The 26,622-nt window shown below is 49.7% G+C and overlaps 1 protein-coding gene across 2 annotated transcripts; it reads left to right on the plus strand.

Annotated features, from left to right (window-relative positions):
• Positions 1-2,831: 2,831 nt before the first annotated feature.
• Positions 2,832-7,546, plus strand: HOXB13 (homeobox B13). 2 transcript variants are annotated; one of them, XM_034641767.1, is made up of 3 exons: positions 2,832-3,685; positions 4,645-4,894; positions 6,159-7,546. In XM_034641767.1, the coding sequence occupies exons 1-3, from the start codon at positions 3,082-3,084 to the stop codon at positions 6,466-6,468; spliced, it is 1,164 nt and encodes a 387-aa protein (XP_034497658.1). In that variant the 5' UTR covers positions 2,832-3,081; the 3' UTR covers positions 6,469-7,546. The 2 variants fall into 2 exon arrangements, with proteins under 2 accessions (XP_034497658.1, XP_034497659.1); XM_034641768.1 differs by having other exon boundaries at positions 4,645-4,874; positions 6,159-6,386.
• The last annotated feature ends 19,076 nt before the right edge of the window (positions 7,547-26,622 follow it).

Raw genomic sequence — 26,622 nt, forward strand, 5'->3', positions numbered from 1 at the left:
TAGGTCACAGACAGAGGCACATACCTATACATGTACAGGAAGTGGGAACACATGTTCATATGCTAATGAATATGACCTCCAGAAATATTCCCTGGGATCGAGTAGATACTAAATAAATTGCAGAGCATAACAAAAACAGAAACAAAAATCCTATGGAATTTATTTGTATTGAAATGTATCTGTTTACATCGGGGTCAACCGTGCAGCTGGAGAGCTTTGCAGGGCTGGGTGTGAGTTCTTTCTCTCTGCATTCCACAGTCGTGCAGAACTCTGGGCATTTGGCTGCTAACTTCCCCACACGTGAGTTAGAACACTACATATTCCCAAATCACGATGACAGGCAGTGTTGCTAGGCATCTTTAAATTCTTGTATCTCATTCTTTTTCCTTTAAAAATAGAGAGAAAACTGATGGACAGTAAAGTGCAGAAATATCAAGTGTACAGCTTGAATTTTCATAAAGTGAACACACCCAGGCAACTAGCAAACAGATTGAGATCGAGAACATTTTCAGCACCCCAGAAGGCTTCCTTATGTCCCCTTCCAGTTGGAAACCTCCTTCCCCAGGGTAATCTCTTCTGATCTCTATTACCATAGATAAATTTTGCCTGTTCTTGAACTGCACAGGAATAGAATCATACAAAAGTTACTGTCTTGTGTCTGGCTACTTTCATTCACATATCTGTGTGACTCATTTATGTTATGTGTAGCTATATATATATATTTTATAGCTACGTAGTACTCTGTTCCTTAATTACAGCATGATTTACTTACCCATTCTACTACCGATGGACATTTGGGTTGTTTCTATTTTTGAACTCCAGTGAATTGAGCAGCTTTGGACATTCTAGTACGTACTTTTTGATGGACATAAGCATTCATTTCTACTGGGTATATGTCCAGGAATGGAATTGCTGGGTCATAAGCTATGATTAGGATTATTTATTTCTAAATTTAGGGATCTATATGCCTGTACTGTCATCTACCAAGTAAAAACCAGTGAAAAGGGGCTCATGGCTGGCTCCGTTGGTAGAGCACGCAACTCTTGATCTCAGGTTTGTGAGTTCAAGCCCCACATTGGGTGTGGAGTATATTTAAACAACAACAACAAAGTGAAAAAGTCTTAGTCTTTATGTACAAATCCTGGTAGTTCTGCCTTTCATTGTTAGACAAGCAAGAGGCTATGACAAGAAACTAGAAAGCATTAAAGAGATATCTTCTCCCTTTTCTCTCATATTGTTTTCAAGTACAATAAACTCCATCAAGGATTTTGTGCTTGGTGTTTTCTATAATTAGCAATGTTCATGGAGGGCGAGCTGTAATCTCCACTACAGCCCCACAGCTTGGGGAAATTCCAGTTTGCACGGGCCCTTTCCTGAAAGATGGCTCAGGTTCAGGGTCAGGTTGGTAAGGTTGGGCATGACCTAGAGTCAGGGTGGTTTGTTCTATATAAGTGCCATGACCTTGGTGTGGAACGGAAAAGTTCCTGCCCTCTCCAGAGAAACTGGGGGTTCTAGAAAATGTAGTAGACTCAGAAGGATTTGATTTGGGAGGGGTAGCAAAGGAAACAAAACCTCTGAATGTTTGTGAAACAAATTAGTTTGAGTCTTCTGAATTGCACTGTACAAAAGGGCCCAACAGTGGTGGGGCTCTCTCTTCTATCTCTTTTTCCTTCCAAGGAAATATGGAGGCAGCAGATAGGGGTCCTGGGCTTTCTGGACACTCAGCTTGGGTAGGAATGTGCCAGGGTCAGGATGAGTTACCTGGGCCTCTTGGAACATAAGAGGAGAACTGCAGGGCCGAGAGGCTAGACATCTCAGCATAGGGCAGGCTCCTACTTTCTTGGGGTCCAGAACCCCTCCAACTAATGCATGGCCAATTAGGCCTGGCTTCCCAGAAATCCCTTAGATCGCAGAAAAGGGGGGAAAAGAGGTTCTCTTTTCTGGCTGGTACTTCAGGATTTTGCAAGATCCTCCCCCTTTCCCTCCTTCAACTTTTTCTCTTTCTCTCTTCGTGCTGTGGTCCCTGGGTCTCTCTCTCTCTGAATATACAGGTCATGTGTGTCCTCTCTTCGTACATCTCTCTTTCCACAGCATAAATGAAAATCCAGACCCCCTTTCAGAGGCTCCGTCTAGAAACTCCATTTCCCCTTCAGATCTGAACGTTGCACGTCCCAGGCTCCAGATCCTCCGTCTTCTTCCGAGATCTTGTCCCCCTCCCTCCCCTTCTGCCCCACCCGGATCCGGGAGCCGCCTGGGCGGTAGCTGGGATCCCAGGGGAAGGGGTTTCCCAGACACTTCCCCCGGCAGCTATTACGCGCATCCGGAATAGGAGGGGCACCTAGAAGGAACTGGGGTGCTTGTACCCAGGACCCAAAGCTAGGGGCTCCCAGAAATACCCTCTAGTTCCCATTTCCCAGCCTCCTCTGGTTCATGCCCATTCCCAGGTTCCCCTTTCAGGCGCAGAGCGGCCTCCCGGGCCCCACCCCCGACTCCCCTTCCCCCCAGGAGACGCACACTTTATTGGGAGAGCTTTTTATTCTCTCGTTAAACCTGCCAAAGCAAAGGAGACAGAGAGCCAGGGAGGGAGAGGAGGCGGCGGAGGTGGGGTCAGCTCCGTGTCTGCTCTCCCTGCGCCTCCCACTTCTCCCCTCCCCCCCCCCGACGCCGAGCTGGGTAGCCCCAAACTGGAAAGCAGCTTTCCTCTCTGTTCTTGTTTTCAAATGCAATAAAAGACACGGGGAGGGAGAGAGGGAGAGAGGAGAGGGAGAGAGGGGAAGAGGGAGGGAGAGAATGGGGGAGAGAGGGAGGGAGAGAGACAGAAGCAGGGGTAAAGTATTTTCGCAATTTCTGCCGTGAAGGTTTTACTAGCTCCTCGGCCCGGGGCCGCAGCCAATCAGCGCGCGTGCCCTGGCACCTGCGTCTCCTGCGTCAGGATGGCCGGGCCCAGCGAAGGCAGGCGCCGTGCGAGCTGGGAGCGATTTAAAACGCCCTGGATTCCCGGGGCTTGGGTGGGGAGAGCGAGCTGGGTGCCCCCTGGATCCGCCCCCACCCCCGGCACCCCATGAGCCGACCCTCGGCCCCATGGAGCCCGGCGATTACGCCACCTTGGACGGGGCCAAGGATCTGGAAGGCTTGCCGGCCGCGGGAGGGGGCCGGCATCTAGCCGCCCACTCCCCCCTGACCAGCCACCCGGCGGGGGCGCCTGCGCTGATGCCCGCCGTCAGCTACGCCCCGCTGGACCTGCCGGGCTCTGCGGAACCGCCAAAGCAGTGCCACCCTTGCCCCGGGGTGCCCCAGGGGCCGGCCCCGGCTCCGGTGCCCTACGGCTACTTCGGAGGCGGGTACTACTCCTGCCGGGTGTCCCGGAGCGCGCTGAAACCCTGCGCCCAGGCGGCCGCCCTAGCTGCCTACCCCGCGGAGCCTGCCACGGCCGGGGAGGAGTACCCCAGCCGCCCCACCGAGTTTGCCTTCTATCCGGGGTACCCGGGACCCTACCAGCCTATGGCCAGTTATCTGGATGTGTCGGTGGTGCAGACTCTGGGCGCCCCGGGGGAGCCTCGCCACGACTCCCTGCTGCAGGTCGACAGCTACCAGCCCTGGGCCCTCGCCGGTGGCTGGAACGGCCAGATGTGTTGCCAGGGGGAACAGAACCCACCAGGTCCCTTCTGGAAGGCGGCATTTGCAGGTAACTTGCCCCATTATTTGGGGGCCCCTTGGTGCTGACTGTGGGGGGTAGGCCACAGGGGCACTTGCAGGGGAGGAAGTGAAGGGAGCCTGGGCTGGTGAGGAGGAGCTCGGGTTGGCTCTTGGTACTCTGTAGGAGAGTTCAGGCCCTTGAAGAGCCCGGGGGAGGCCCCAGAGGGTCCGTGTGAGGGGTCTGAAGCCTGTGGGCCTCCAGGTGCCTTGTCTCCCTAGGAGGCCTTGGGACCAGCTTTTCAGTATGTGCAAATCTTTGGTGCTTTTTGCTGGGGCCTAGGCTCCGTTCCGGCTGTTCCTACCTCTCAGATCCCAGGTTTAATTCTCCCAAAAGGCTAAATGACTCTCAGTTCAGTGAGTATGGGGGTGGGGAGGGTAGGAACACAGATATTGGATGTTCTGTAAAGAATTCAAGCCCTCATTTTCTCTCAGATGAATTTTTCAGTTTCCAAAGGAAATTTTAGATTTCCTGCAGTCATAACTTAGGGGTGTGTGTATGTGTCTGTGTTGTGTGTATATGGTTGTGTGTGTGTGTGTGTGTGTGTGTATTGGGAGTGGGGGCAAAAATGTGTTCCTGTCTCTACTTAATTTGCCTGTAGAATCTGTGAGAGTGGCCAAGAGCCTGAAAATGCATGTGAGGGTGAATAGACGTGGCTGTGGGCAAAGGTCCGGCTGTGTGTGACGGGTGTGTTTGTAGACCTGCAATCGTGAGGACGGTGATAGGTGAGGGTGGGTGCAGAAGTCTTTCCAAGCCTGAGCGGCCATCAGAAACCAGCCAGAAGCCAAGGTGTCCCCCTGTGCTTCAGGGGAGTGGGAGTTCACGTGTGTCTGAAGGGTGTGATCTGGGTGCTTCCGTAGGATTACTGAGCTTGCAGGGCCTGGGTCTGCGCCTGGGCTTGCGGGCAGAGGTCTGAGCGTGGCTTTCTCTCCCTCCTCCTTCTGGCTCAGAGTCAGGCGCTCAGCACCCTCCAGAAGGCTGCGCCTTCCGACGTGGCCGAAAGAAGCGCATTCCTTACAGCAAGGGGCAGTTGCGGGAGCTGGAGCGCGAGTATTCAGCTAATAAGTTCATCACCAAGGACAAGAGGCGCAAGATCTCAGCGGCCACCAGCCTCTCAGAGCGCCAGATCACCATCTGGTTTCAGAACCGGCGGGTTAAGGAGAAGAAAGTCCTCGCCAAGGTCAAGACCACCACTACTCTGTGAGGGAGATCCCTGGCTGGGGAGGTGGGGGAGAAGTGGGAGCATCCTGGGGAGACCCGGAGCCTGCGGGGGCCAGGCTGGAGCACAGGACTCTGCTGAGGGGCTCCCAGAGGCTGCACTCTTCCCAGACCACAGCTCCTGGGCTGTCCCTCAGGGATGGCCTGGGTGCCCCCATGTGTTCTAGGGAGCCAGTGAGGTCCAGAGTCCCAGTCCAATCCACCAGAGTAGCACACCACCCCCAGGACCTGTCGCAGTCACAATTGTTCATCCTGGTGGTGGCAGTAATCACCGTAACCAGTAGGAGTTGCCATTATTAGTTTCATATTTTCTATCTAGAGCTCTGAAGAGCACTTTAGAAACCGCTTGCATGGATTGAGCTGATTATGAATAAACTTGGAGGGAGACCCAAGGCAGGGAAGCTTCCTCTGGATCCACTTCCGTTTCCAAATCCCATCCCCCAGCCCAGTGACTGCAGTGGAGAGGAGAAAAGGCAGATTCACCCCTGTGACTACCGTGGCTCACTTAGCATTTTTCGAAGATGACACCTGGGCAGGATGGACAACACTGGAAGGGCACCTCTTCCTCCCTCCCTCCTGCACTCCCTCCCTCCCTGCCCGCCCCCTAGGTGGTACGCAGTGGTCTCAGAAGTCCCATCCTTAACGCTTAGATTTCGTCCTGTGAAAATGAAGCCAGGGAGCTCCCCTCCTGAGTCCTTCCTCCAGAAAAACAGTTTGAGAAAGCGCCTGGATAATTCACCATCTCTCATTTCCTCCCCTAAACTTTCCAAGTCTTCCCTTAACATTCCAGGTGGTTCTGTCCAGGTTATGGTTCATTGGTCATTTGGGAGCTGCATGAAATAGGTATTTGTGGCCTTGTAGACGTGCCCTTCCTGGGCACAAATAATTACAGAACTAGAGAGTAGAATGGGACCCTATTGGCAGGCACATCGCAAACACGCTGGAATAGCCAGGCTGGAGAGAAAACCAGAAAACGGCCCTTCACCACCCATTCCCCTTCTGCTTTCCTCCCCTTAACACCAAGAGAAGCTTGTGGCTCTCAGGCCTGGGAGATGGGACAGGCCCTTTTTTGGGCAGGAGAACAGCTGGTGGCAGAAACCCAAAGACCCAGGTCAGCGGTCTTAGTGGCAACAGTGGCTGAAGATTTCTTTTGTTGTCACTTTGCCCTGGTTTAGTCCCAGTACCCTGCATCCTGGGTGGGTGCAGGATCATGTTGGCGCCAACTCTCTTTTCTCCGTCCACGTAGACAGAGACTCAGAGTGTGGAATTCCAGAAACCTGGGGCAGACTGGCTGTTCGCAGAGCTGCAGAGCCCAGGACCCTGACATGGAGTCTTCGCCTCTGTGCCGCCTCCTTCATGTCTGTACCTGGGCCCAGTGCCCTGTGGGATTCACCACCTTGGGGGCTCAGCCAAGTCAGCGGGTTTGCCCTGGGTCTTCCTGCAGCCTGGGCTGGGGCATCTGGGCAGACACACTCCCTGCGATCCAGAGCCCGGACTCAGAGTGGAGAGGACCTGCACCACCCACCGTCCCAGGCACCAGCAGGAGCCGCCTGTGAGGCCACCATGACTGTCTCAATGGCCTCTGGGAGCTGGCTCAGCCTCGTGGTGCTCCAGGAAGCCCTGTGTCGCCGAGGGATTGGGGGGTTTACAGCCCACCGTTGGGTGGGATCCCAGTCCTGGCTCCTCTCCTGGGAATGAGTTGGGAAGCAGCTCAGATTCTTCTAAATCTGTTTACCAAAGAGGAACCCAGGGCTGAGGGGAAAGGCCCCAAAGGTGGCCAGTCACCCTCCCCTCTTGGGTCTCCTTAGACTGTGTCTGCTTGAGGGGGGGCGATGTCAATTTTGTGATTAAAAAAACCCTTCCAAGCCCCGTGGTCCAGTTTAAGCTCCTCGATAAAGCACCGGGCTCAGAGGAAGTTACTTCCTGCCTTTCACATTCTCCTTCAGGCAAAGGCTCCAGCAAGTAGCTTCTCGCAGGTTCTCGAGGGTAGTGTATGAAGATCCCTCCCTCGCCGCCTCAGAAATGGCGAGACTTCAGTGCCTATAGGCATGTGGGTAGGGTGTGGGACAAATGAAGGGGCTCCATGGTGCGGGGTCCCCACAGGAGGAGAAGAAAGGCCACAAAAGGGGCTGCCACTTGGACCAACCTAGCCAGCCTAGGTAGACTTGAAAGGAGTCAGAGACCTCGAGACCCTTCCCTCCCAGGGCTCTAAATCCTCCACACCACTACCAGGGACTTCAAGTTTCGTTCTATTATTTGTTCACAATAATTTCAGAATGAACAAAAGATTTGGGATTTTAGAGATTTATTTCGCTACCAATGTGCTTTTGTGGACTATTAAAAAGGCAAGGGCGCCCCCTTCCGGCAGAAGTTTGCTATTTCAGGGAAACCCGCCGGGCCGTTGGGCCTTAACCCCCGAACCGAGCCGCTGGCTTCAGGATGCCTGGGGTCTGGGGCCTCCGGGGTTGGAGAGTTTGGGGGGGACCCGGAGCCGCCTGGAACTGGGCCAACGTGTCGGCAGATGGATCGGTCCAGCTAGCGGGAGACCCAGGAGGAAGGCAAGGAGGGCAGCACGAGCGATGTGGAATAGAGAACAGGCCAGTCGGGGCTCCCGGAGCAAGGCCGCGGCGCCATCAGCCCCCCGTCTGGGACTTCGCGNTCCCCCCCTCGCCCCCCCCCCCCAGTATGGAACCTGTGCTAAAGAAAACGAATTTAAATTTCGTTTGGCTTTAAATCCTTTCATGAACCCCCTTTCCAAACACGTTTTACTCCCAAGGCAAATTATACCCCTTCCCACCCAGACCGAGCATTTAAAAATCTCTTGCTAATTTGCGTCCAATTTCAACAAAACCCATATATTTACCGTTGCTTGTCTGGAGCGATTTGCTTTGGAATAGGGCCATTTTTAGCCACTGGGGAGCATGTCTTGCTAAAAAATTTCAGACTGAAACATGTGAACACAGCGTTCATAAACAGGTAAATGCAGACAACATTCTCCTGCCTGCGGGAGTGCACTAATACACTCCTGAAAATACCCCGGGCGTCTTTATCCACCAACGAGGCGTAACTGTCCTCCGCGTTGCGCTCCACGCCCTCTCCCGTACTACGAGCCAAAAACCTCGGGTTGCGAGTCTCCGCAAGCGTCCAAACCGGATCAGAGGGGCGCGTCTACGCCGGCTCCAGGCCCGAAATCACTTCCAACTCCAAAGCAGTTGTATTAGGTTTCCAGAGGCCGAATTAGGGAGTGCTGGTGAAGTGCGTAGACGAGACCTCCGGAAGCTCTTTTCGAATCTAAATTCCCGCGGCAGCCGGGCGAAGAGCCAGGCGGGGGCTCCAGCCCTGGGGGTCCTTTACTCACCCTGGCGAACACTTCCGGCCGCTCCGGACTCCGGGAGGCCGCGGCCCGCGGAGAATCCGCACAGTGGGGTTCCCCCGTCCCCACCCCCCGGCCTCCCCTATTGTGAGTCGCTCCAGAGCCGGAAGCTACCCTTGCGGCGGGAAAAAGGCTCTGATCGAGCCCCCCGCCCCCGTTCTCCCAGCGGCCCGGCTCCCCTTCTCCAACGCGAAGCAAACTGCTCTCCCCGCCTCCCCTTCATTAAAGTTTTATCCGAGGTCCTAAGTGCTGCACTTTAATTAGGTTTCCTTCGGGGGAAACTCTGTGCCGCCGCCTGCTTCGTGTCTGCTAGAAACAGCGGCGCCACAACCGTGGGTTGGATGCGTAAACCGACCCCAAAGCGCCGAGGCGACGGCTGCGCGGGGCCAAAGGGAGGTGGTTCTGCTGTTTTTAAAGAATTTATATCATATTTCCCCCACCTGAACAGTTCCTCTCCAGGAAAGGGGGGAGAAAGCACTAGAGTGGACCTCGGCCTCTCACCCGTGTGGGACACTCCTCCGCTCCCCTCCCCGCACCCCTTCCCGCCCCAGGTGCTGATCTGGGCCTGGAGAGAGACTTAAAAAGGCAGGCTTTCCGCCTCCGTCGGCTACAAGCTGCCTCTGTCTAGAAAGGGGGTGGGAGGTGGTCGAGCGGGCGAAGAAAAGTTCCACCACTGTCTCCCTTCCCCTAAATTGCCCCCGAAGTGAGAGAGGGGACGGCGGCAGCAAGAGTTCAAACGCCCCCAGAAGGAGGAAGAGGGAGAGCGTTTGCTGGAGCCTGGAGGGGAGGGGAAGGTCAGGGACTTTGCCATTGAACTTGAGGTTTCAGGTAGGTGGTCTCCGCCGCCTCCGCCCCCACTCTCCTAAACTCTTAGCAGGAAGAAGGGGGAGGAGGGGAGGAGGGGTTGGGGGGGCACCTCCGGCCTCGGGAAGGAGGGAGAAGGTCAAGCTGCGGGGGAAAGGCTGGAGAGGCCTGGAGAACGGCTGGGGACGCCGAGGTTGGCGAGGAGGCGAGGAGGCCTCGGTCAGCACTGGGGAGGGGACACTCCGGCCTTCGCCCGAGGTGGGGAGCCTTCCGCTGTGTCCCCTCTCCCTGAGCCCCGCCCCGGACTCTGCTGGGAGTGGGGCGCCCAGTGCCGCGCTTCTGTCCTTCCTCCTCTAGCCTAAGGTGCGCGAGACGAGCCCTGCGCCGCTCGGAGGCTGAAACATTCAGGCCGGCGCCTGTCGAGCTCAGGGCCTTGACGCAAGCTGAATCTCGGGCCTGGCCTCCGCAGAGAGAACAAGATTGTTAAGCGCCCATTTCTCAGATCAGGGACCGGCGCGTTTCAATACCTCCAAGAGTGCGTTTCTCCGTAATAAGGTAAACTAACTGATCGTGGGCCTAGAGCTTACAGCTCTCTGTCTGGGACCCGCCTCCGGAAGCCCTGGAGAGGTCTTGCCAGGAATGTGGGGCCCCCGCGATCTAGGCGGACAGGGAAGGGCGGGTAAAAGGGACTTGAGACCAGAGACCGACCACCTGGCGAGGGCCCCTCCACGTTGGTTCCTGGAGAGACGCGCGGCTGCCCGAGCCCAAAGCGCTTCGCAGCATGCGGGACGGGCGCTGCCTGGGCAGGGGGGAGGCTGGCCGGTGGGAGCGAGCGCCCTCCGCGAAGTCCACCAGATGACCTTTGTTTGTCTCCGACTGGATGGAGTCCTGGCAAAGACAAAATTAATATTATCGTTAATGCTATTGCTATCGTTCTTATTTAAAATAATCATTCTTTACAACACACCTATTTTTTGAAAACCGGTGAAAATGAACTGTAATGATAACACTGATGATTGACTAAGTCACACTTAAGAGAAAGGCTCTGGGGGGCACCTAGGTGGCACAGCAGTTAAGCGTCTGCCATCGGCTCAGGGCGTGATCCCGGCGTTATGGGATCGAGCCCCACATCAGGCTCTTCCGCTCTGGGCCTGCTTCTTCCTCTCCCACTCCCCCTGCTTGTGTTCCCTCTCTCGCTGGCTGTCTCTATCTCTGTCAAATAAATAAATAAAAAATCTTAAAAAAAAGAGAGAGAAAGGCTCTGGCCCTTAAAAAAATAAATCGGGGCACGCCTGGCTGGCTGTCTCCCAGTGGTGAGTTCAAGCCCCACGTTGGATGTAGAGATTACCTAAATAAATCAAACTTAAAAAATAAATCAGTATACCTAGCACCTGAACCGCTACCCCCCCCCCCAATTCCTGCGTCTTTTTCAGAAGCTTGGTAAGTGCCAGGATCTGAGGAGCAACTAGAGGGGCCGCACGCTGCTGGCATATGTGGACAGGGACTCAGAGCCCCGACGAGCGGCCACGGAAGGGGGGCACATGCCCAAGTCCGTAGTCACTGACACTGCTAATCCTTTGGTCTCAGGGTGGACAGGGTAATTTACAGGCACACTCAGGACTCACAGGTACCCCTTTTCCATCCACCCAATCCGACTCCCCCTGCCCCTGCCCCCCGTCGGAGCTACTGCTACCGCACTGACAGAACCTACAATTGAGTGCACACGTCATACAACGAGGAAATTGAGACCAAGAGAGGGTCAGTTACTTGATCAGTGTCACTCAGCCTGCTGCGGCAGAGCTGATCCCCAAAGCAGTGGCTCTTAATGTCTAAGCTCCTCTGTCTACACCACCCGGAGAGAATAGGGGCCCCAGTCTCTTCCCGACCCCCACATGCCTCTTTTCACAAGGTCCCTCTAGACACTGACAAACACCTGTTTCCATCAGCAGCCATTCCCTGATGTCACACGGGTGCACTTAAAACTCCCTAGACGTAGCTTCTCCTGGGTGTACCAGGCAGATTTGCATAAATGCAAAAAACAAAACAAAAACAAAAACAAAAACAAAAACCCAACACCGGGATTAAAGACAAATGGAAATTTAGTTCAATCCACTACTTATTCACCAAGTACCTACTGCATGCAAAATCTTCTACCGGGGTGGGAGGCTGTAGGAGAGACAATGGAAAGACTGAGCCCTGAGCCCTGCCTCTCTCTTGGTGCCAGACCTTGGGTCCACAGCTTCCTCAGATGTGACCTCTGACATCGCGTGGTGGGGTCCATGACTACAACCAGGATAAATCTTTCTTATAAGGCGTGAGAAAGAGTCGCCCCTCTCCCCATGGCATCTGGGGGAGTTTGCCAGAAAAGGCCGTGTTGGAGTAGCACCTCGAAAGATATTTATAATATCAAATCCGGGAGAGAAGACGTGAACAAAACTCGGGGAGGAGGCTGGGAAACGCAGGCTGTGCAGAGAGATCGGTGGGGCCGCGGCTTCGGCCGGGCGGAGAAAGCAGAGCAGCCGGCAGGGGTGTTAGCCCTGGGTTCTGAGAGCTGGGCGGCCTGCGCAGTGGGCAGCCGCTTCTCGCCATTCACACGGTGACTGCCCCACTCCCCCGCAGGCGGGCCTGCACCAAATGCTGGTGTCCCCGCCACCGGCCGGGCACCGCAGGCCCTAGGCAGGGGAAAGGAGACAGCTCGCGGAGAGCGGGGGCGGTACCGTTCCTGAGGACCCTCGGCTCCCGGATTCCAGCCTCGCCCAAGACCTGCGCGCGGCCTTTGTCTGATTGATGATTGAAGTCCGCTGCCCTTCCCGCTCCGCGCAGGGTTTGTCCCTGAACTTGAGTGAGGCCATAAACATTCCTTCACTCCTCCGCGAGCTGGATGGCGACGCGGAGGGGGTGGGCAGAAAGGGGGCAAGGGAGGGTTGTCAAAGGATCCGGAACGTGAGAGGCCGGGCCTCTCCCAGAGAAGTCTGCATTGGTTTACCATCAAGCGTCTGTTGTCTTCCGTGGAAGACTGGCATGGTCTGCAGTAAAAATCCCGGTTATTGAGGCCCTATTGTAGTCAGGATGGACATAATGTAACTTTTTCATTTTCCCTCTTTCCTAAGTCATGTTTTCTTACCTTATTTTTAGGCAGCAAAATCCCCTATTTTTTTTTTCTTAATAACTAGGAAAAACAAACAAATAGCAAAGGAGGGGCGCCCGACGGGCTCAGTCGGTGAAGCCCCGGACTCTTGATCTCCGGGTCGTGATTTCGATCCCCATTTTGGGTGAAGAGATTACTTTAAACAAATCTTTAAAAAATAAATAGCCAACGAATAATAGCTAAATCAGATGAATTATTAGCGAACGTTCGAGTAGTCTTTCCGAGACCGCCGCCTCTGTTTTCAAAGCGTGCCTCCTTCTGCCGGTCATTCCAGCGGGCGGCGGCCAGGCCCAAGGAGACCTCTGTCTCCTCAGGCTCTGGAACCTTGAACTTGGTAAATGGGGCGTCCTCCCCAACGCCACGGTTGTGGCCGAGGAAATACTGGCCTGTGGAGACGCCAGACCCGGGAACCTGGCGACCGCCGGCGGAGGCTGCGCAGAGCGGCTTGTGGAGACGGAGTTAGTGTTTTGGTTTTTTCCCTTTTATTCTGTTTTTTTAAGAAATCTAGGATCCTGGAGCAGGGGAGGATCAAAGACTCTATCCTGCGGTCTCTTCCCGGTTTCATAAGGTGCAGTGTCATGGGAACAGGGCGCGCAGGGCAGGGGGGACACGTCGCTTCTCCAGGTCCGGGGCGCGGCCGGCTTCCCCTCCCTCGAGGAGCCCCCGAGGCTCGGCGACCGCCTAGAAGGCACCCAATCCCGGAGAACCAACAAGAAGCTCCTGGCCTCCTGCTTTGGGAGGAGGCAGGTCCACACTGGCAAACAGGAAAAGAGGCCTGAGGGAGTAGCCAGGATAATGTTCTCCAAGTTCCACCCAGCCCCCCATTTGGCTCTTGCCTGCTGCAGGACTCGGATCAAAGGGGTTTGTCGTTTTATCTTCCTCTGCGACCTTGGATCCCCAGGCTTTCTGGGCCCCGGACAGAACCCAGCCAGGCCTTCATCCTTTGTCTAACTTTGTGGGGGGCGAAGGGGGGGAAGAGGTGTGGCACCTGGGTCAAGTTCACCGATCCGGGCCGCATCTTTTAGGGCTAGTGGGGCTATGGTTGGCACCCGGATCAGGAGAACCCGAAGCAATTGGGACTTGGGGTGGGGCGGGGAGGCAGAAGCTGCGAGAAGGACTTTCAATTTTAGTTTGTTCGGCTCTCACATCGCTGCCCTCCGGCGCCCCCCTCCCCGCCCCAGCTCTGTACAGGAGAAATCACTGGATTGCAGACGAAGCTATTTGTTTGGAAAAAGAAATGCAAAGATCTCACGGAGTGAGCTTTCCAGAAATGGTAGTAAGTCTTCGGCACTTGGGTCGTGTTTGCGTTAACCCGGCCGGTCTGGCATTTGTGAAAATTAAGGATTTACAGTGTTGGACGCAACGGTTTCTGTGGAATCCGATTCAGAGTAAAAGAAACCACATCTACGGTTTCCCAGAGACTTCAGACTAAAACACATCGAAATGATTACCCCCAACATTCCTGCCTTAAGAAAAAAAATAATAACAACCCTCAAAGTGCAAAAAACATATCCAGATCGCAGAAAATAAAATATGGGGCTTTAAACCCACGCATACATTAAAAACTTTTTAATAAACAACCGTCTTTTAAATATTTTTTTTCCATTTGTGATTTCAGTACTCCTGTTTTACCGCCACTGTTATAATTACTTCTGCGTCTCCCCCTCACCACCGGACTTATATGCATCCTGTCCTGGTTTTCTTTTCTTTTTTTATTTTCTTTTTCATTATTTTTTTAAGGCAAGCTCTACGCCCAGTGTGGGGCTTGAACTCAGAGACCCTGATATCAAAGGTCTGCGTGTTCTACCAACTGACCAGCCAGGTGCCCCGTGATTGAAAGAAACACTACAGGCAAGTTTCCAAGTTATTACAGCCTTCAAAATGCCATTTAAAAAACACATAACATGCAACAAAATGAGTTGTCATAATTTAGAAAACCATTTCCCCAATATTAGTCATTTCGGTTGAGCTACATTTAAAAAGAAAACAGGTTTTTTTTCCTAATTAGAAAATAACACATTCTCATCATCAAGAATTTCAAAGATAAAAAATATAAAGACAAAAATAAAACCCACCCCATATTCTACCACCCTAAGTTTATCAAAGCTAATATTTTGTTGTATTTCCTTCCGTTGTGTTTCCTTGCCTATGCACGTGATTTCAGAATTGAGCTTCTGCACGATCATTTGTGTATCTCGCCTTTTAATTTAATATTACTCTCAGTGTCATTAAATATTGTCCGAGCATGACTTTAGGGATTGCATAGTATCCAGATCTTGAGGTCTGTCATCAGGTGGAAAAGCATTTCTGCAATTACGGATCATACAGATAGTTTCCATGTTTACTTTTAAAAATAATTCAGAAGTGAGAAAGAGAACACTGTTATGCCCCTAAATTTGTTTGATAGGGAGATGAGAGTTGAATCTTCAAAATTCAAGGAATAGAATGCTTCACATTTTTTAGGTAAAAAAAATTCCCCCTCCCCAGTATTGATTGGGAGGAAACAAAAGGGGGGCCTTTTAGAGTGCTTGAAATATTCCCCGTTTTGATCAGGGTTGTAGTCACACGGGTGTGGATGGGCCTGAAGGATTAATTAAGCTGAACTCGTAAGATCTGTGCACTTTTAAAATTTTAAACTGCTCTCACACTCCTGCAAGTTTATGTCTGTTTCCATAGAGAAAGAACAATGCAGGAAATAGGTGGAGGAAGGGAGGAAGGGGCGGGGACCAGCCCAAACTGGATGGGGGCACCCCTTGGCTAGGTTCACACAGCCCAAAAGTAAATATTTGACAGCTAGTGATGAGGGGGAGAAAAAGAGCCTGGCCCTTCTCCCCACCCCCAGTGCTAACCCTTGTTAAGTAAAGATGGGTTTTCTATTATCACCATGCTTCATGGCTTCGAATTTCCCTGGTGAGCAGAGGAGTAAAAAGAGGGTAGAAAAGGTTACAAAGAGGGTTAAAATGAACATACAAACAGCTGACCCTGCTAACGTTGTCCTGGGAAATAGAAGCGGGCTGCTTTCTATACCATGTAAAAATTGTTTTAAAATTTCAGGAAAAAGATTCATTTTGGATCTACTTTCTAATCTACTTTTTCACTTAGAGAGATAACCAGCAGGACCCAGAGCCTGTGGGGACAGCTGCCCTCCCAGATGACGAGGAGGACCCCTGAGGGCCCGGAGTGCTTTCTGGTGTCTGGGTCTAGTTTTATGGGCATTATCTGGTGTGACACTATGTGCTGCTCAGAACAGATGCTGGGGATGTCCTGGGATGCGGGAGGAGAGGAAAAAGCCCTTCAAACTCTCTGGCACCAGTCATTTCCTGTTGTGCTTTGGATAGAAGACAGTTCCCACCACCGCTCAGGATTCAGCTGTGATTTTTTAATTTATTTTTATTTTTTATTCATTCATTTACTTTTTATTTATTTATTTTTATTATTTTATTTAATTTAAAAAATTTTAAAAAAAGATTTTACTTATTTATTTGAGAGAAATAGAGAGAGACAGAGCACAAGCCGGGGGAGCAGCAGGCAGAGGGAGAAGTAGGCTCCCCGCTGAGGAAGGAGACCGATGTGGGACTCAATCCCAGGACCTTGGCATCATGACCTGAGCGGAAGGCAGATGCTTAACCAACTGCGCCACCCAGGTGTCCCTTTAATTTAATTTTTTAAAGTAGGCTCCCCGCCCAACATGGGGCTTGAACTCATGACCCTCCACTGACTGAGCCAGCCAGGTGTCCCTGTGATTTTTAATTTGTTAATGTCATTTCACTCCTTTTCATTTAGGATTGGAATGAAATTGGGTTTTTAATATCTGATGAAGACATCAAAGACATCTTTCCGTGTCAGGAAAAGACATCGTAGGTGTTTTATAAAAAAGCTTCTTCCCCCCCTTTTGAGGTATAACATAATTCAGCAAAGTGCGTTAATTTTAAGCCTACGGCTCAAGGAATATTTACCCATGCAACCATCATTCAGAACAAGAAATAGAACATTTCCTGCATCCATGTAGGTTCCTTTCCAGTACAATATTCCAGAAATAATTGCTATTCTGATTTCCATTGCTATGAATCAGTTTTGCCTGTTCTTGAAATTCATATAAATGGAATCATGCAGTATATACTCTTCTGGGTCTGATTTACGCCATTCGACAAAATGTCTGTGTGATTTATCTATGTTGTTGTGTGTTATCAGTAGTTTATTCTTTTGAATTGCTGTATGCTATTCCATTGTATGGACATACCACAACTAGTTTATCCATTCACCTCTTGATGGACATTGGAGTTGTTTCTATTTTTGGCTATTGTGAATATTCTTGAATGGTTCTTCTGGTGGACAAATCAACTCATTTCCTATCGAATTTCTGGATTGTAGGGTAAGTATATGTTTAACTTCACTGGCTATGTGGTGTCTTTGTTTATTGATTTACTTATTTATTTTTAAGATTTTATTTATTTATTTGACAGAGAGAGACAGCCAGCGAGGGAGGGAACACAAGCAGGGAGAGTGGGAGAGGAAGAAGCAGACTTCATGCTGAGCAGGGAGCCTGTTGCGGGACTCGGATCTCAGGACCCTGGGATCACGACCTGAGCCGAAGGCAGACGCTTAACGACTGAGCCACTCAGGCACGCCATATGTGGTATCTTTAAATCAGATTATTTATACACAGTCCTAATTTCCCACAACTTGTGCAGGTGCTCAGATTTAAGAAGAAGAAAAATCCAACCTTGGTGGATATGACTACATCTGCTTGAATTTCTATAATGAGCTTATTTTGAAATCTTAGTGACTTGGATCCTTGGGATAGCAGAAATTTGAGTCTGCTGATAGCAGAGCATTAAGACTCCGGTTCTGGAACTTCTTGTAGCCTCTCTCCACTGATCCAGTCCTGAAGTACAGTTGCATCTGCAAGTCATGTCTATGTGGCTCTCACTGAGCCCCCAAATCCAAGTGCAAGGAGCCAGGGCAAAGGAGAACTGTGAGCGAGGTCAGTGGTCAGGATCAGCAGGGCCCAGGGGCTCTGGGGCAGAGTGGGGAGGGGGGTGTTAGTGCCAAAAGATGGAAACGATTCTCTGGAGTCCTGATTTGGAAGCTGAGTTATGACTTGGGAAATTTATTGCCCTGTGGTCTTTTAACAAGGTGTGATCTATCTTCCCGGGCAGAACTTCCACTACTGGTGACAGGTGCCTGGAGCCAGCTTATTAAAAACCGTCATTTCAGCCCCCAAAGCGGAGGTGCCACAGTGTGTTGGAACAGAATGCTAATTTCCAGCGCCGCATCATAATCTGGGACATGGAGAGAGCGTTATGAGCATTTTAATATTCAAGAGGAAGGAAACCCAGTGCTATTTCTGCAGCTACCCTCTGAGCCCAGGGAGCATTGGGAGCTGTCTTTATTTCTCAGGTCACACGCTCCGGTCCCAGCAGATTGTCACAGCTCCCAGGCTCTCACCGGTCACCTTGAGCTGCTCGTGCCCTGGACTTGGCCTGGCCTGAGACAGAGCTTACATCCATGCACAGCCGCTGCAGTAGAGTGGACAGCAGTGAACTTCGAGCTAATGGTTTAGATTCGAGTCCCAGCTGTGCAAGGGAGAGCGCCCTCTGATGTTCGTATGGTGCCTTTTAATCTCCCAAGTGCCTGGGTACCATCTCGTCTTCTATCTTGTGTGAGGTATGGGGAGAGGGAAAGAATCGCCCCATTTTACAGAGAGGGTAAATGAGTACCCTGGAGGCAGTACTTTGTTCGTTTTTCGTTTTTCTTTTTAGTTAAAGATTTTGCTTGTTTGTTTGTTTATTTATTTAACAGAGAGATGGAAAGAGCCAGAAAGCACAAGCAGGAGGAATGGCAGAGGGAGAAGGAGAAGCAGGCTCCCCGCCAAGCAGGCAGCCTGATGCAGGGCTCGATCTCAAGACCTATCTCTCTCTCTGTCAAATAAATAATAAATAAAATCTTAAAAAATAAAAATAAATAAATGGATAGGACAAGAATTAGCCACGTGACTGAACCAAGCACAACTACTTAACAGACCATCCCGTCAGTAGATCCCTCATCTGAAATGCTTGGAGTGGGGGCATGGGGTTTGGGGACCTCGATTTCTTAGACATGATGGTGGCAGGGATCTCCCCAAGAGGTGGGGTTGGAGGGTCATTTTCAGCTGTTAATCATGGCAAAATATTCATAATTTTGTGAGTCTTGTTTGCTATTTTTTAAAAAGATTTTATTTATTTATTTATTTGACAGAGAGAGACAGCCAGAGAGAGAGGGGGAGTGGGAGAGGAAGAAGCAGGCTCCCAGCGGAGCAGGGAGCCCCATGCGGGGCTCCATCCCAGGACCCTGGGGTCACGTCCTGAGCTGAAGGCAGACGCTTGATGACTGAGCCACCCAGGCGCCCCTTGTTTTCTATTTTAACAAAAAACATGAATCTTACATCGTTGCCATGGAATATCAGATGTTTCCCAATACACGTGGCTGATTTCATGTACTGTCATGGTTTATATCACTCATAAAAACTGCCCTAGCAAGTTGTATCCCTCCAGGAATTTGGGGTCACATGCTATGTGCCTGACACTCTAACCGAAGACTCAAGAGTATTTTCTTCAATCTCCTCTCTCCTTTATCAAAATACTTGGATAAACAAATGAACTCATCTAAATTTCTAGTTGTCTTAACATCAGTGGCCTGTAGGTAAATGATGCCCAATTTGTACCTAACGGAATTTTTCATCTGGATATTCAGTGCCCTCGGGTCTGAGGCATGGGAGATCCGAAAACGGGGTGTCTGGGACCATTGTGGGGTATGTGGAGGTAGCAGTTAAAACCAGCATTGCCTCCTTCCCAGAATGGCCCCAGATGGGGAGGACTTGGCCTTTAGGCAGAACTGGGCTTGGACCTGAGAATCCACAGCTGCCTTCCTAGGGCTGCTCTCTTGGGCAGTGAGCCTGGCTCTGAAACAAAGGATTCCCCCCATTCACACGCAAAGCAACCAGGGGTTTCCTCCCAGGAGCACCTCCTTCAACCCAATGTGAGTAACTGGAGACTGACTGTGGTTGCATTTCAGAGATGATTTGGATGGCTGATGCAAGCCCTTTCTCAATAAAAGCATTTTATTTGTCCCCAAGAAGGTTTCCTTGGACGCATCTCCCTGCCCCATATACTGTTTGTACTCTGAATGTTTCCACGCCTCACATTCATTTTTGGCACAGCTCTTGGGCAAAAGTGTGGCTCTCCGGGCTGAGAAGTCTGTCTCCAAGTTGCCCAGGGGTCTTCTAGGGGGCTGTCTCTGCTGCCTCGCTTCAGTGAGGAGGCTGACGGGGTCTCCACTGAAGCTTAAACTACACCTCAATCCATATCCTCTACCCTCTAAGAGCAGGAAAGTGCAAAGCTGAGGAGAATCTGGGGAGAAAGGCAGGTGGAGAGGAGCCATTTCCCTCCCCGCCCCTTAGGCTTGAGCCTCCAAAGGGAGAGCTGAACCAGGTAATGACACGCCATCAAGTCCCAGTGACCTGCAAGAGAATTTTCTGCCCTGGGTTTCCCTTGGCTAACCTTATGATCCACGCTGTTGACGTCATGACTTCACCCTTCCCACCTGACTCTCCTGTGGTTCTTAGCACCTGCCACGGTTGATCCCTTCCCACCGCAGAGAGCTAGGAGTCTGAGAAAAATGAGACCATTGTTGATCTCGATATTCAAGGAAGACGACGGCTTCTCTCAGGCTCTGGTTTTGCCTTCTGTGTCACGTTGTTCCAGAGAGACAGCGGGTACACCTGAGAGGTTGTGGAAATCACCCTCTTCACTCAGCCCTCATAGTGTAGCTTGGGAACTTGACTTCAGGGCCCCAAGTCCTGACTCTCTGTGGGTGCTGGGTCAATACTGGCTGGATGAGTGGATAAATGGGGAGTGAATAAATCAGTCTATTCCAGGGAAACCATCATGCACTTACCCATCACACCACTGAAACTGCATTCGAAAGGAAAACTAAATCATAAAGTTTATTTGCAATGGGGTTGCCTTTTCTTGTTAACTGAGAGAAGATTTTAATACTACCTTATGGCACTGAATGAAATGCCTGCCATACCACCCCTTGCTCCTTCTTGTCTCAGTCCTATAAGTCATTTCTTTCTAAAGTCTTCAGTGTTCCCATCTTGAAGGCCTTCAGAATACAGCCTAAACTCTGTATTATGCCCCAAAAAGCCATATAAGATCAAATTCCTATTTACATGTGCAGTCTTAACAATTCACACTGTCTATTCCTTAATTGTTTATAGGGTGTTCATGAATATTGTCTCCTTTCATCTTTCTCACCATGCTGGGAGATAATGATTCCTGCCCCCCTCCCCATTTTACAGATGAAGAACTTACTAGCTAATAGTAGGGACTGTCAGGACTTGAATCCAGGTCATGGACCCCACTGCTTTGCCAGCCATATCCTCTCCTAATCCCTAAGCCTCTATTTTTCACTTTCTCCTCTGTGCCAGAACTTTCCCACCTCTGGGTCTTTGACCACGTGCAAGGCCCAGCTGCCCAACTCTGTGCTCAGGATCCTATCCATTTCTCCCAAATCAGCTCGGAGTCCCCTCCTCCCTGAGCCACCAGGCTGTGTCTGGTCCTTCTCCCTTGCCTAGGCTCTCCTTGCCCCTGACTTTACTGATTTTAAAGCATTCAGCTTAAAAATACGGTGTAGTTCTTTAGGGACACCTGGGTGACTCAGTCAGTTAAGCATCCAACTCTTGATTTCAGCTCAGGTCTTAATCTTGGGGTCGTGAGTTCAAGTCTCGCATTGGGCCTACTTAAAAAAAATATATGGTGTGTTTTTTCTTAAAAAATACAGTTATTTAAAACACAGCGTGGTTATCTGTGGATGAGCCTGGACTCTGTCGCTAGACTGTACGTTCCTTGAACACACGGATCGAGTCTAATTCGCCTGTGTTTCCCACACTGCCCAGCACGCCGTGTCCGGCACATGGAAATGACTCAATAAACAGTTGTTACTAAAATCCTGACTGTTAAGTGAAAAAAAGTATAGAATAGAAGGATAGGAGTCTACCTTTTGTCTAAAAATGGGGGATATAAGAATATATCATCACTGAAGTTTTCATTTGCCTAAGGGCAATCTGGAAGGACATATAAAAGAAAGTCACAGTGGTGTCCTCTGAGGGGACAGGGTGACAGCGAGAACGGGAGAGAGGGAGACAGTGTGGGGGGGAGATTTTTCACCTACACTTTTATAGGTTGTTTTTTTTTTTAAGCCATGTTAATATATTTCTCTTGAAAGTGAGGTTGCCGAAGTGGTTTAGCCACTGGGGACTATTCCTGATGCTGCCCCTGAACTTGCGAGCTGACAGCATCCATGACACTGTCGTCAGCCCATCAACTCTATGGCAGTGGCAGGGCTTCCCCTGCAGAAGGTGATAAAACCGCACTTGACATATGGAAGGCCAGGGGTGGGGGAGGGGGAGAGAAAGAGGAACTTTTCTTTTTAATCAGATAAGTGGCAGCTCTTTTTATTTAAGACATATATATATATATATATATATCCTTATATATAATATATATAATTTATAATATATTATATACCATAAGTATATATAATTTATAATATATAATTATACATATCTATATGTAATTATATATAACATATATACTTTATAATATATATAATTTATAATATATATAATTTTTCTCTCTTTTTTAAAGATTTTATTTATTCACTTGTCAGACAAAGAGAGAGAGAGCACAAGCAGAGGGAGCCCCAGGCAGAGGGAGAAGCAGGCTCCCCACTGATCAAGGAGCCCAATGCAGGACTTGATCCCAGGGACCTTGGGACCATGACCTGAGTTAAAGGCAGACACTTACTTGACTGAGCCACCCAGACAACCCTATATAATTTTTTCAAGGAAAAACTAGGAAGAACACAGAAGTCTTCTGCCGAAAGAATTTAACTGACCACTAGCAATACAAATTTAAGGTCACACAAAGAATTACTCCCCTGGACCAATGTCTCCTCTCTCAGAGAATCAGCTCAGAGAAGAGACTATATTTTGGAGCTCATGTGAAAAGGGAGGGAAAGAAATGGGGGAGAGAGAGAATAAAGAGAAAGTGGGGAGAGAGAAAGAAAAGAAACAGGAAGAAAGAGGAGACAAGAAAGAAAAAAAGGAAATCAGACTTTAAAAGACAGGATAAAAGAGAGAGAGAATGAGAGTGAGAGAGAGAGAAAGAGAGACAGATTCAGAGAGAAGCAGAGAGCAGGTGTCTGGGAAGGGCTTGGAAGGTAACTCCAAACCAGGCCGCCGAGCGGCTCACACACCAGGCAGGACCAGTCCACGCCACCTGCCAGACTCTGGGATGAGGAGGAGGCTCCATACTCCTGGAGTGGAGTCTCATCCAAGGTTTGGTGTCAGTGCCCCTCCAGGAGGCAGGCCTTCCCTACTGACACCTCTCTAGCACCAAGCAACAGAGAGGGGAGGGGTCTCTAGGCTTCCTTGGACCTTCCCAAGCCCAATACCCATTTGCCTCTAGGAGCTGAATCCCAAGGGCAGGCTCCCCCCACAGCCTGAATTGTGCAGCCTCCGGGGATAGCGTCGTCTCCTGGTAGTGGGCACAGTCGCCAGGGGACAGTCTAACCTCCAGCTTCAGGTTCCTTCCTTAATGACTGGGGAGGAGTGGCTGGTACAGGCTTGGCTTCAGGTTCCCCCTTCCTAGGCGGGGAGGGTTCTGAAAAGGGACACAGAAGGCTTGGGCAAGGGTTAAGGTTGTTGGTGGAAGAATTTTGACCTTGAGTTTAGCTGTGTCCCTGTGAACCCAGCCAGAGATGAGGGATGGATGTCTGATTCCAGGTAGGATAAGGGCCTTTGTTCCCCACTCTGACTGTTTCCTTTCCATTGGTAGAACATCTACAAAAGAAAGGATCTCAATAGCATCTTGTTAAAAGGGGGGAAAGTTCCAGGGTGTTTTTCGTTGTTAAAGATTTATGTATTTCTTTGAGAAAGAGAGAGAGAGAAAGAGAGAGAGAGTGGGTGCAAGTAGGGGGAGGGGCAGAGGGAGAGGGAGAGAAGCAGACTCTTCGCTGAGACTTGGGGCTCAATCCCAGGACCCTGAGATCACGACCTGAGCCAAAATCGACAGTCAGTCACTTAACCAACTAAGCCACCCGGGTGCTCCCAGGGAGTCTTTTCTAATCAATGCCCATTGGGTGAAAAAATATATATATATATTTTAAGATTTTATTTATTTATTTGACCAGAGACAGCCAGCAAGAGAGGGAACACAAACAGGGGGAGTGGGAGAGGGAGAGCAGGCTCCCAGCCGAGGAGCCTGATTCGCAGCTCGATCCCAGAACGCCGGGATCACGCCCTGAGCCGAAGGCAGACGCTTAACAACTGAGTCACCCAGGCGCCCCTGGGTGAATATATTCTACCCCATCACCCACCACCTGGGTAAGTCCCTTCCTCTTCCTGTGCCTGATTTCCCTCATTTAAATTCCTGTCCTCAGGCTTCAACTAGAAAGAAAAATGAACAAGGATAAAGAAGAATTTGACACAATCATCAGCCAAAAGGTTCTAATGTGTACTAATAGAGCATTTCATCCAATAACAGAGAAATGTTCACTGTTTTCAAGTGTCCATGGAATGAATACCAACATCAACCATATCCTGGGCCCTAAAACACACTTTAACCAATTTAAAGCAATTGAAATCACAATGAATGTGTTCTCTGACCATAATGGAATGAAAATAGAAATCAATAACAAAAAGGTAACATAAAAATGTCCCAATACCTGGAAACTGAGTGACACACTTCTAAATAATCCATGGGCCAAAGAAGGAAGTCTCGAGGGAAATTTAAAAATACATTAGACCCAGTGAAAATGAAACTATAACATTAAAATCCGTGGGACACAGCTTAAAGCAGTGCTCGGAAAGAAATCTGAACCACTGAATGCATACTTCAGAGAAGAGAAGGGGCTCCCAGCTGGCTCAGTAAGCAGAGCGTGGGACTCTTGGTCTCACTGTCTTGAGTTCAAGCCCCAAATTGGGCATAAAGATCACTTTAAAAAGAAAAAAGAGGAAAAGTCTCAAACCAATCATTTAAGCTCCCACCTCAAGAACCGAAAAAAAAAAGAGTAAAATAAATCCAAAACAGGTGGAAATAATAGATAAGAGCAAACATCCGTGAAATTGAAAACAGAAAAAAGAAAGTAGTAGCAGAAAACAGAAAAGAAAAAGAGAAAAATCAATAAAACAAGGAGCTGATTATCTGAAAAGATCAATAAACTTCTAGCAAGATAGACACATTTAAAAAGAGAGAGAAAAACGCATCACTGATATTGGGAATGGAATGGGAGAGATCACCGTCGACAGCACAGACCTCAGAAGGCTAGTAGGGAGGAGCGCCCGGCTGGCTCGGTCGGTGGAGTGTGCGACTCTTGATCATGAGTTCCAGCCCCATGTTAAGCGTAGAGATTACTTAAGAATTTTTTTTAATTAAAAAAAAAAGGAGAATGGGGGAGTAGTGTATAGCAGCTTGAATAATGGCCTCCAAAGATATGACTTCCTAATCCCTGGAACCCATAAATATGACCTTATTTGGAAGAAGGGTCTTTGCAAATGTGATCGTGTAAGGATTCTGAAGTGAGATGATCCTAGTAGGCCCTACTACAATCACAAGTGTCCTTGTAAGAGAGAGGCAGAGGGAGCTGTGACACGCAGAAGGGGGGAAGGCCATATGACCGTGGGAGAAGAGTTTGAAGTGATGTAACCATAAGGCAAGGAATACTGGCCACAGATAGAAGATGGAAAATGCAAGGAGTGGGGGCACCCGGCTGGCTCAGTCGGGAGAGCGTGTGACTCTTGACCTCAGGGTCGTGAGTTGAAGCCCCACGTTAGGTGGAGAGATCCCCAGAGCCTCTGGAGGGAGTGTGGTCTCATCAACACCTTGATTTGGGTCCACTGATACTGGTTTTGAATTCCTGGCCTCCGGAACCCTAAGAGAATACATTTGATGTTTGTTTGTTTATTTATGTATTTACTTATTTTTAAGACGACATGGGGCCCGAACTCATGACCCTGTGATCAAGAACCAAGCTGAGATCGAGAGTCAGACGCCTAACTGACTGAGCCACCCAGGTGCCCCAAATTTAATGATGTTTTATGCCACTAAGTTATGTTAATTTGTTACAGCATTCACAGGAAACCAATAGAGCATGACCACTTCTGCAACATAAATTTGGCAACTTAAATGAAATGTACCAATTCCTCAAATAACACAAACTACCACAACTTGTCTAATATGAAAGAGGTCATTTGAATAGTCCTATGACCTATTAAGGAAATTGAATTTATAATGAACCCCCACCCCCTGCCATTTCTTTTTTTTTTTTTTAAGATTTTATCTATTTATTTGACAGAGAGAGAGAGAGAGAGCCAGCGAGAGAGGGAACACAAGCGGGGGGAGTGGGAGAGGAAGAAGCAGGCTCACAGCGGAGGAGCCCGATGTGGGGCTTGATCCCAGAACACCGGGATCACGCCCTGAGCTGAAGGCAGACGCTTAACGACTGTGCCACCCAGGCGCCCCCCGCACCCCGCCATTTCTAGGCCTACATGGTTTCACTGGAGAACTCTACCAAATATTTATTTATTAAAGATTTTATTTATTTATTTGACACAGAGAGACAGCCAGCGAGAGAGGGAACATAAGCAGGAGGAGTGGGAAAGGAAGAAGCAGGCTCCTAGCGGAGCAGGGAGCCCGATGTAGGGCTTGATTCCAGGACCCTGGGATCACACCCTGAGCCAAAGGCAGACGCTTAACGACTGAGCCACCCAGGCACCTCTCTACCAAACATTTAAAACAGAATTAAACTTTACAGTTTCTCACAGAAAACAGAAGAGGAGGAATGCTTGTCAATTCATTTTATGAAACTAATATTATCTTGGTATCGAAACCAGGTAAAGACAGTACCAACACTCACACACACACACACACAACTACAGACCAAAATCCCTAAGGAATATAGATGTACAAATGTTTAAAAATAAAGTATTAGCAAATAGAATTCAGCAAAATATAGGAAGAAATATCTACCATGACCAAGTGGAGTTTATTTCAGGGATGCAAGACTGATTCAATATTCAAAAATCAATTATCGTAGGGGCATTTAGGTGCTCAGTGGGCTGTGTGTCTGCCTTTGGCTCAGGTCGTGATCCCAGGGTCCCTGCATCGGGCTCTGCATTCAGCGGGGAGTCTGCTTTCTCCCTCTCCCTCTCTCTCTGATCCTCCCATTGTGCGTGCTCTCTCTCTAAAATAAATAAATAAAATCTTAAAAAAAATCAGTAATTGTAATCTACCATATCACCAGTCTAAAGAAGAAAAACCACACGATCTTATCAATTGATGC

Source organism: Ailuropoda melanoleuca, chromosome 13 (assembly GCF_002007445.2).
Source record: "Ailuropoda melanoleuca isolate Jingjing chromosome 13, ASM200744v2, whole genome shotgun sequence".
In the NCBI taxonomy this organism is placed as follows: Eukaryota; Metazoa; Chordata; class Mammalia; order Carnivora; family Ursidae; genus Ailuropoda; species Ailuropoda melanoleuca.